General features: G+C 38.8%; 1 protein-coding gene across 2 annotated transcripts in view; it reads left to right on the forward strand.

The window, feature by feature from the left end:
• Positions 1-11,078, forward strand: part of LOC122094176 (urease-like) — a 32,589-nt gene extending 21,511 nt beyond the window's left edge. For both annotated transcript variants that reach the window (XM_042664900.1, XM_042664906.1), the window contains 4 exons: positions 4,473-4,640; positions 10,058-10,192; positions 10,543-10,614; positions 10,704-11,078. In XM_042664900.1, coding sequence (XP_042520834.1) covers positions 4,473-4,640; positions 10,058-10,192; positions 10,543-10,614; positions 10,704-10,925 — 597 coding nt within the window. In that variant the 3' untranslated portion in view covers positions 10,926-11,078. The remainder of the gene's footprint in view (positions 1-4,472; positions 4,641-10,057; positions 10,193-10,542; positions 10,615-10,703) is intronic.
• Positions 11,079-11,349: the final 271 nt, after the last annotated feature.

Genomic DNA, 11,349 nt, shown 5'->3' on the forward strand with positions numbered 1-11,349 from the left:
TATATTTTTTTTTTACTTGTCTGTCTTCAAATTGCTTAAGTCGTGGCCCTTCACCATATATATATATATATATATATATATAGAGAGAGAGAGAGAGAGAGAGAGAGAGAGAGAGAGAGAGAGAGTAATAACTCCTAATTATAATCCAACAGAAAATAGATTCCTAATCTAGCCCAAAAACTTGAGGGTCCAAGTAAAAGTGGATTACTTAGTTTCCTAAATTAACCCAAATTCTTGGGAAACAAATAAAGAAGGACTAATAATTGAGTAACTAACTAATAGTCCTCCAATTTACGCTAGCTATGTGGAGCCCACGATTGGCTGGAAAATCAGAACAAAGAAGAGAGAGGAGTGAGACTAGTGGTAGTCTCCTCTCTCTTCTTCCATTCGGCAAAAGCCGCAGAATAAAGGAGAGAGAAGGGCGGCAGTCTCCTTCTCTCGTCCTTCCTTTTCCTTTTGGTTTTCCTATTCTTCCTTGTAGTTGTCTCCCATGAAGGTGTCTTCCAGCCATAGTGAAACTGGTTGGACTTTGCGGCGGCACCTTTGGTCATAGTTGTCAAGGCGTCGCTTAAGTGTCCAGGCGGTTTGCCTGAGGCCTAGGTGACAGTCGCCTTGTTGCACTGCATGTCACCTTGTGTTTTGACACTTATTTATGCCAAATATCATTTATTTCATTTACTTAAGATATTATTCATAAGTAAGTAAATACCCCTTATTTGAATCCAATACAAATAGTTTAGAACTCAAATTCCAAAAGGATAAAAAGTTAACCTCCATTCCAAGAACAAAAACTGGATTTTGGTTCTAGGGGCGATTTTCAACTTTTAAATGCTGGGGTTTTTCTCAATTATGAAAATTTTATAAATTCTATCATGTTAAAACATTGCTAAAAACCAAAAATCCAATAAAATAATCTTTTATTTTGATATCCATAAAATTATTTTCATTCAGGTAATTTTAACAGCATTCGCGCACTTAAAAAATAAGTTTGACTGGAGCATAACTTTGTCATTACAACTTAGATTTAAGTGATCTTGGACTTATTGGAAAGCTGATTTTATGTTATAACTAATACAAAAAGTCTCATGTAAAAATAAAATCATTTGACCAGTTAAACTTATTATAGAACAAGCGCATTTCTCTAAATGTTGATTTTTTATAACTTAATATAACTTAATGTTAATCTTTTATGATTTAATGTGGCTAAATGTTGATTTTTTATAACTTAATATGACTTAATGTTAATTTTTATGATTTAATGTGGATAAATGTTGATTTTTAATGCCTTGATGTTGCTTAGTCTTGATTTTTTTATGATACAAGGTATATATAGCTTACTAAATAATGTTAAAAAATAGGGAAAATAAAAAATAACACTTAGTCGCCTTGTTCGCCTTAAGGCGGACGTCTTCTTGCCTAAGTGCTTAGACAACCCTCCACCGCCTTGGTGCTTTGACAACTATGCCTCTGGTACACTCGGATGTCCCCATCACTTGGTCTTCAATGTCTATGTAATAGGAATGATAATAAAGAAGACCTTGTAGAATCTCCTTAGGCTTTTCCTTGTGTATAATAAGTCACCCAATAACTTTAGGAGAGAGATTTGAATTCACCTCAAATGCTTTAGTGTTTTGTCTTAGTTGCTTAAGAATTGATTGATTTTAATTACTAGCAGTTGATGTATTTATAGGTGGGATTAGGGTGCTAAAATAGGTAAAAAATCTCACTCGAACAGTCTTTTTTTGGGTGTCCCGATCGACCTAAAAAAATAGCCTTTACAAAATATAGCAGTTGGAGGGTGATTCAAGCAAACCAGTCATCAGCCGGTCGACCACCACTTTGAGCGGTTGACCTACAGAGGATTTGGCTGAATCACTTTTGCAGTGGTTGATTTTGACAGGCTGACTTCTAATGACACAACTTGGTCATTCGGACTCCGATTGGGCTGATTCCAAGTCCGTTGGTTCCGTAACTCGAAAACCTACAGATCTTGTGGCGAAATCGTATTCTGATACTAGCTCCCTAAATATCCAAAATGTCATTGAACACAGAAGATGAAGGGGGATTCTTAAATTCGAGGGTTCCTTATAGATATGGGTCTTGGTCCTTGTTAGAGTAATATGACCTAGGTTCATTCTAAGCATTATGAATGCAAGCATGATGCATGAGTGTGTGCATGTACAGTTATAAGTAAATAGGACTACAAATAAAGACATCTGATGTATAGTCTTCATTCTTCTTAGATGGGAGTTTCAAGTCTTCATTTCTTCGTCTTGGCTTGAATACTTAAGCTGGCTTGAACATGCATGGTTTATGGAGCTTGATATTCACTTTTTTAGTTGGTCTTTCCATTCTTGACTTTCAACATGCTAATCAATGCTTAAGAGTAACTTGTTAGAATTAGACTATTTTTTTTATTATCATCAAAACCACTTTAGGTAGTTTAGGAGTGTGGGCATGTTCCCCAGCAAAAATAAGAGGGGTAGACAATCGAAATATACAAGAACATAACACCAACAAAGCCAAGACAAATGGTACTCAGTAAACAACTAAATAATAGGATATGGGTCCAAATCGTGGTTTAAGATCTCGGCGAGATCTCGCTAATATCTCTCTTTTCAAAAAAGCAAGACAAGATGTATGGCGAGTTATAGTTGTACAAAAACTCGACCGATATCTCGAGATCTTGCCTTTATCTTGCCTCTCTACTTTTTTTAAGAGAGAAAAAAAAAAAAAAAAAAAAAACTAAGGAGAAAGGATTTTGGTGCTTTTGCTTGAGGATCTCCATTCCAACACTCATTGAAGCTTAAAGAGTAGAGAATATTATCTCCCCATCCACATTTTGAGTTACTTTAATTTCAATGTATGTGAATGTGACTCATTAGTCATCAATGTTAATTGTTAAACAATTAAGTAATTGTCTATGATGTTTTTTAAATTCTTTTTTTTTAATGTCATATGTTGATTATGGAATGTGGATTGTGGAATAGAGCATACTGGCCTAGGGTCCAAAGAGTCGGAGACTACTTACATAGGGTACAAAGTCAAAGTACCATTTTAGGTTTGATTTTTAAAAAACTGATGTTTCTGTTGTGTTTAGAAGGCCTAAAATAGGGTAAATACCAAGTTTTAGGGGTTACAAAGACCATATGGCCACCGAGAACAACCACCGAGTCGACCAGGAAAAAATACATGATATTGGTGAGATCTCGCCAGATCTCTCTATTTTGGATCCGCAAAATGGGGGACGAGAGCGAGATCTTAAACCTTGGTCCAAATACAATACGTTCTAGCAACCCTAGCTCATCATAGGCATTTGCCAAACTGTTTGCTGAGCTCAATCTGCACCTAACAGAACAAAACAGCTGAAGATGGGAATCTGGCCCTTTTAATATGACGCAAGTACCTCCATGGGCCACATAATTTGAGCTCAACCACTTAATAACTAGGGCTGCATCCCCCACCACAATTTGGATCCATCTATGGATGGAAGAGATCTCTAGCCCCTTTATAATTACCTTAAAATTGTGGCATAGAAGCAAACTTGGGGACCGTTTGACAACTTTTCTTCCGTTTCTGTGTCCAGAAACAGCAGAAACGAATTTTCAAGTTTCTGGGAACAAAAACGGATTTTTGGGTGTTTTATAAACCTGTTTCTTGGATCGATTTGTGCACACATTGTTGTTTGATAACATGCTCTTCATTTTTTAGCTTAAAAAATTCCATTATTTTTTACCTTGAGAAGAGTCACGCGTCTCACTTTTGGGCTTTTTTATCGGGCCACAAATCCACAATTTGTTGCCTTCACTTGTTTCTAGAAACGACGAAACAAGTATAACTTGTTTTGTCACAACCGTTTCTTGTAACATAAATTTTCATAAATTCCTATTTATGTTTCTAAAAACGGGTGGAACGAAACAAGATTATCAAACGCTTTTTACCCCGTTTCTCCGTTTCTAGGAACAGGAAAATGCAGAAACGCATTTTTAAGAATGTTGTGAAACGGTGCCTTGGTATTTTGATCTTTGGGTGCTACAATGATATTGTGGTCTCTAGAAACCCCTTTATTACCCAACTGAGCCAAGATTCCTCAAGAGCTACCATCAAAATTTAACTTGATAGTTCAAGCTTTTGAATTGAAATATAGCCAAAAAAGAGGTCCTTTTCTTTTTTCCATCTGGTATGCTGGTATTCAGCTGAATTTAACACAAATATGCAGAGTTATCCTGTCCCATGGAAGATTCTTGAGTTACCTATCTTTTTCTGTATGTCTGCATGTTGGATGTTTTTATCCATGTTATTAAATTACTGGCCCATCAATGGGTGGCTTACTTGATGAGCTTTCCACTGAATTTCATCAATTCTTTTAGATTTTTCTGGATTTAAAGTTGCATATATCTTAGCGATACTTATGCATGTACTAGTTTTGTATCATTTTGAGGTTAAGTTCAGGAATATAATCTCTTTAACAGGTGATATCACGGACATGGCAAACTGCTCACAAGATGAAGTTGCATAGAGGATCTATTGAACCAACCCCAACCATTAATGACAACTGTCGAATCAGACGATACATAGCAAAGTACACTATAAATCCTGCGATAGCTAATGGGTTTTCTCAATATGTTGGTTCAGTAGAGGTATGCTAATATTTACTTTGTTATTGTGTATGGATTCATTTCTTTTATGAACTCATAATATTATATCTGTAATCTGATCTGTTTATGGTGGACCATAAATTCAATTATAGAATGAGTCCAAAGCACTTGGCATGCTTCCTGTTGGTTGAAGACTGAAATATGTTCAATGTATCCAACAGAAGATATCTCCAAATCAAATTCTGACTTAATCACAACCATGTTAGCTTTTATTCAATATTTTCGATCGTTTTCCACCCCCACCCCCAAAGTTTCCCTTTTGGACTGTTTGGAAGAAGTAGATATATCAAATACTGGAATTCTATTTATTCCTATTCTTGGCTAACCCCTAAATTGGTCTTGTTGGTTGTAAAATGAAGACTACAAACCCCATTGTTATACTCTTTCCTGATGAATATTGCCTAGAGATTTTTTTTTAAGTTGGGGCCGTTTGATAACGTTTCAAGACACAGAAACGGTAGAAACGAAACAAAAAGCGTTTGATAAAACTGTTTCATTTAACTTGTTTTCAGAAATAGAAATTGAAATTTCTACCTATTTATGGTTCAAGAAACGACTCGCCGTTTCTGGAAACGACTCGTGGCCATTCTTTCGCTGGTTATTATCAACTTCCAGAAACATGACTTATCAAACACCTTCAATTCTGTTTCTATTTCTAGAAACGGAAATTTATGTTTCTGTCGTTTCTTGAAACAAAAACGGCAGAAACGTTATCAAACGGGCCCTTCATGTATATACAAAAACTGTTTCTTGCACAAGCAGTGGAGGAATACTAAAACTGTTCCCTGAATAGGGAGTGGAGGAATCTGCTCCTTTATGTTGGTTAATTCTGTAACATGCAGAGTGAAGATAGGAATATTTCTTTATCCGTATGGCAGAGGGAAGAGGCAAATGCATATCCTATTAAGCGTAAAATTAATGATACTCTTACGTGTCTCACCATAATCACTCAGCAAGGTCCCAAGAGGGGTGGATTTGAAGTGATCCCAACTTTTGGCATTTTCACAGAGGCCCCTCTTGATACTCAATCCCGCATCTTTATGCTTGCAGCTTGAGATTTTTTTATTACCACACCAAGCGACAACCCCTCTCCACTTACCATCTTTGATTAAAAAAGAATGAAAACCAATTTTTTTTTTTAGGGGGGAGTTATATTTCCTCTAATATGTGTCACAATGTCTCACTGTAGTCATCTGGGAAAAAAAAAGAAGAAGAATAATGAGTTAATAAAATTTGGTAAATGAATAGTAGAACACCATTTATAGTATGCAAATTCCAATAAAGCCCAAAAACTGTGAGGTTTAATATTCGGTCCAGGGAAATCCAAATGGGCGCATTTGGTTTCTCTAGGACCCTCAAAAGCTCTCTATTTCCCTCATTTCTTCCAGCTCTAGCTCCTCCACCTTTCCATATCTGATCCCACCTGCAGCTTCTCTTTCTCGCTCTCTGCCATTTATGCTTCCATCCATATCCTGGACAGGGACATCCTCTGGCTCGTTTGCTAATCAAGTTGGCCCCTGTCCTTGGGGCATTTGTGGGGATTTCAACGTAGTTTGATTTGCTCATGAAAAACAAGGAGGGGGTCACCTAAATTCTGCTAGTATTGATGCTTTCAATAAATGCATAGAGGACCTTGCTGTTGATGATCTTCGATGGTCTTGTATCAAGTTCTCTTGGAATAATCAAAGATCTGGGTCTTCCCGCACAGCTTGTAAGCTTGATGGGATGTTGGTAAATGAAGCTTGACAAAAGTGTTTAACTTCTTCCCTTGCCACTTTTGAGCCTCCAGCCATTTCTGACCATAGTCCCATCTCCCTTCTCATTCAACCATATACCTCTTTTGGCCTTAAACCCTTCAAATTCTTTGACATTTGGACCACTCACCCTGACTTTCTCCCCACTGTTTAATATGCCTAGCTCAAGCCTATCCATGGTTTTAAACCCCCCTCATTGCTCTATCAAGGAAGCTCAAAAATGTCAAAGAGGCCCTCAAGATTTGGAATACTAACTCTTTCGGGAACATCTCTTCCCTTGTTTCAGATTATAGGAATAAAGTAGCTTCTATTCAGTTTCAGCTCTAGTCTGATCCTCTAGACTCTGATTTGGCTGATGAAGAGAAAATTGAATATGAAAATCTTTCAAGGTTGTTGGATAGTGAGGAAAGCTTCCTAAAGCAAAAGTCTCATATCAATTGGCTGGAATTTGGGGATTCTAACTCCTCTTATTTCCACCGCTCTCTGAAGGCTAGAAATAACATCAACCACATTCCGAAGCTCCCATCCCCGAATGGCTGCTAGGTCTACAAAGTGGATGAGATAAAGAGGTTGCTGTGAACCATTTTAGACTCTTGTTCAATCCTATATCTCCTACAGCAATGCCCATCCCTGATGGCCTCATCTCAAAATTTATTCCTGACAATATGATTCAATTGCTTTGGGCTATTCCCCCTGATGAGGAGATTGCATTTGCTATCCTGTCCCACAAAGCCAACAAAGCTCCAGGCCTGGATGGATTCAGTATGTGATTCTTTAGCTCAGCTTGGGATATAACCAAAGAGGATTTGATCAAAGCTGTCAAAAGCTTCTTCTTCAATCCGGATCAAGTTAAGGGTATCAACCACGCCTTCCTCTGTCTTATCCCCAAGAAATATGGGGTGACAATATGAATGATTTCAGACCGATCTCTCTTTGCAATAACCTGTACAAGGTCATTGCCAAGATTCTTGCTAATCGCTTAAAGAAGGTGGTGGACTCCTTAGTGAGCGACAATTAGTCTGCTTTCATTCCTAGAAGAAGTATTGGGGACAATATTCTCCTCTGTCACAAGATTGTGAGGTTTTGAAAGAAAGGGTCATCCCCCTACTGCCCTCATAAAGATTGATATCCATAAGGTTTTTGATAGCCTTAGATGGGACTTCATTATTTCAGTTCCTAGCAAGATGGGGTTCCCGCCTGCCTTCACCAATTGGATAAGCCTCTCCCCGCTTCTTGCTTTTCGTTAATGAGAGCCTGACCGGCTATTTCTCCTCTTCTACAGGTATAAGATAGGGTTGCCCTATCCCCCTATATTTTCTGTCTAGCCATGGAAGTCCTCTCCAGAAGTTTGCAATCAGCTTCGGACTTGAATCATATCATCCCCATCCCAAAGTAAGGCAATAAGATTGACCACCTCGCTTTTGCTGATGACTTGATGATATTCTCCAAAGCTAATGGCCCCTCCTTGGATACTATTATGCATTGTGTAGATCTCTTTGCCTTGATGTCCGGTCTTGGAATAAACCTCAGGAAATCTCTCATCTTCTTTGGCTGGGATTTCAGATGATTCTAAGGAATTTTTCCTTGAGAAGATTGGTTTTGAATTGGGATCCCTTTCAGTCAAGTATCTAGGGCTGCCATTAATTCCGGCTCGGCTTACTGCCCGTCACTGATCTCCTATGCTTGACCTTATCAGAAAGTGCCTTCAATTATGGAAAGGAAAACTTCTATCCTTTGCTGGCCGGTTAGAGCCGGCCATAATATTGGTCTGGGATATTAGATCTATCCTCCAAGCCTCTTACATCTATTGGTCTGGGATATTTGGATTGCCCAAGTCCATAATATCTAAGTTGTAATCCATTTTTGCTTCATTCCTCTGGAAAGGTTGCGAGTCTTCTAGGTTTCTCCGTCTTCTCAGTTGGGTTGCAATTTGTCTTCCCAGGAAGGAAGGGGGCCTGGTTTTGAGGCGCATCAAAGATGTTAACAGTGCGGGAATTCTAAAGCTGATTTGGAAATTGTTACCAAGAAGAAGAGCATTTAGGTTTATTGGGTTTACTCTAACCTTCTCAAGGCTGATTTCTTCTAGACATTAAGAACCCCCTCTGATGCCTCATGGGTATGGCGCATGATCATCTCCTTTAGAACAATGGCATCTAGAGCTATATCCTACCGCATTGGGGATGGATCCTCCACCCTACTTTGGCTCGATCCATGGAACCCTAAGGGGCTTCTCTCTCATGTTATCAATGCCCGCTCCATTTACAGTTCTAGGCTCCTAAAGCAAGCCATGGTTTCCTCCATTATATCTTCAGGGTCTTGAGATCCCTCTCCCCCTGCTTCAAATAAAAAAGCGGATATCTGGAACTCTTTGCCCTCTCTCTCCTCGGTCGGCGAAGGAAGGAGCGACGCTATTGTTTGGAACCATTCCCCAAATGGTTGTTTTAGTGCCAAAGCTGCATGGGACTCTGTTAGACTTCATGGCCTTTCCTCTCCTTGGCACAAGCTCGTATGGTTCAAGCACCATATCCCTAGGCAGAGCTTCACGGTTTGGAGGGTCTTGAAATGCCTCCCCACACAGAGCTTCTTTATCTAGAGAAGAATTCCTGTCTTGCCGGTCTGCTACCTTTGTGGCTTCAAACCTGAAGATATTGATCAACTCTTCTTTGTCTGCCATATATCTTCCTCTATTTGGAAAATGGTCCTACCAAAGGTTGGCCGGCTAATAGAAGAATCTTTTTTTTCCAAAGGGAGTGGATTTGGATGGATATGACATTTCAAGGGAAAACCATTTGCAACCTCATGGCCAAGCTCGCCTTCTGTGCAACCATCGACCAAATTTGGATGGAAAGAAATCATAGGAAATGGACCTCCAACTTCCTCCCTCTTGGAAAGATTTGGAATTCCATCTTTTTTTTATGTAAAAGCTAAGATTTGAATGTTTCTTTAACTTGTCCCCCCTCCCCTAGAAATTGTCACATTGTTGCTTCCTAGGAGCTCCCTAGCTCTGTGGTCAGGAACCCAAATCTCTTTTGAAATTCCCTCCCCTCCTAGGGCCTATATATTTTTTCTCTTGGTAATGAATGTTTTATTCACCAAAAAAAAAAAAAAAAAAAAATTCGGGCCAGGAAAGCATAGGAGGAAGTCAACTCCATTTCGGAATATGGTATAGATTTTTTCCTTTTCTAAGCCTTGCCGAGTGGCTTCTGTTTTCTCATATTACATTTGTGGAAATTAACTCATTAATTTGTTTGAGCTGTGTGCTTGCTTGCCACCTGGAATTAAATGGTTTCATTTGGTCTGCTGCAACATCTTAGTGCATATTATCTTTAAAACAACTGGAGTTTTTTCTGTTCTCTCGAAAATCAGGAGAAATGATGAAAGAAAGGGCTTGGTTTCATAAGAGCCTGAAATGACATAATTTCTGTTTTTATTTATTTATTTATTTGAATAAAATTGCCTGTTTGACTGCAAATGAGTCATTACAAGCAGCACCGTATGCTTAGAAATACTACAGTAATTTATAACTAAAATGAATCCATACCGGGTGGTAACCATAACCGGTATCTTAATTTGAACCGATGGAACTTTGTAAACAATGGTTCATTTACATTACTGGCTTGTTTTGGTTCTCTTTTCATTACACAGATTGGGAAATTGGCTGATCTTGTTCTCTGGAAGCCCTCTTTCTTTGGAGTAAAACCGGAAATGGTGATCAAAGGTGGTACAATTGCATGGGCAAATATGGGTGATCCAAATGCTAGCATCCCTACTCCGGAACCGGTACAATTTACTTTATTTTAGTTATGTTAGCATGCTTTGTAGCTTGAGTGTTCACTTCTTTAGATAAGTCATTCAACAGGTGTTTTTATTCAAATTTCTTATTGATTAGTTTTAAGGGCTATTGATTCAAATTTACATTGTTTTTAGTATCTTCCTGTCTTCGGTGAGTATTAGTCAAGGAATTCTCTATTTAGTATTCATAAAGATATTAAGGTGGTACCCTATCAGCCTGCCTTATCAAGGCCATTGCATATTTATGATTTCCGGCAATGAGCTTTCTATTGACTTCTCAGTCTCTTATGTGCATTTCGTCCAAACTTTCGAAATAATGAAAGGGCTAGAGGTTGCAGGTGATGATGAGACCTATGTTTGGTGCATTTGGCAAGGCGGGAAACTCGAACTCCATCGCTTTTGTCAGCAAGGCATGTCCATCACTTTTTAATGTGTTTCAGAATGTTATGAAGCCCCAACACTTTCACACACATTATTTCTGTTTGTTTCTTACTAACAGGTCGCCAAAGATGCTGGAATTGGAACGGAGTATGGACTCAAGAAGAGAGTGGAAGCCGTAAGCAATGTACGGAAACTCACCAAATCTGACATGAAGTTGAACTGTTCACTCCCCAAGATTGAGGTAGACCCAGAGACGTACACTGTGACAGCAAATGATGAGGTTCTCACCTGCAACCCAGCTACCATAGTTCCACTGTCACAAAATTACTTCCTTTTTTAAGCTGGCACAGGGTAATTTTCCTGAAACCTTCAGATTATTGTGTCTTTTGTTGCAAGAGCAAATGGGAAACAGAGCATAAAGGTAGTAAGCCTGCCAAAATATATTTTTATTGAATTCTTAAAATAAATTTGTTATGATATATTTTGGATATCAGAATAACCTCCAATCATGATTCACAGTGACTTGAGGAGTAATATACTGAAAGGTTCCCCCCTCCCTCCACCAGAAATGACCACATAATCTCTTCCTGGAGCCTTTTGGCAACGCCTCCCCCCTCCCTTTGACCCCCCCCCTCTTTTGGCTTTGGTTGCTGGTTGCCTTCTTCTGGCTCTTGTTGGTTGCTATATTTTAGTTGCTTTTTGCTTTGATCCCTTTGGGGTTGGCTTAAGCCTCCCCTCCCCCCGCCCTCCCTCCCTCCCTCTTT

Source organism: Macadamia integrifolia, chromosome 2 (assembly GCF_013358625.1).
Source record: "Macadamia integrifolia cultivar HAES 741 chromosome 2, SCU_Mint_v3, whole genome shotgun sequence".
NCBI lineage: Eukaryota > Viridiplantae > Streptophyta > Magnoliopsida > Proteales > Proteaceae > Macadamia > Macadamia integrifolia.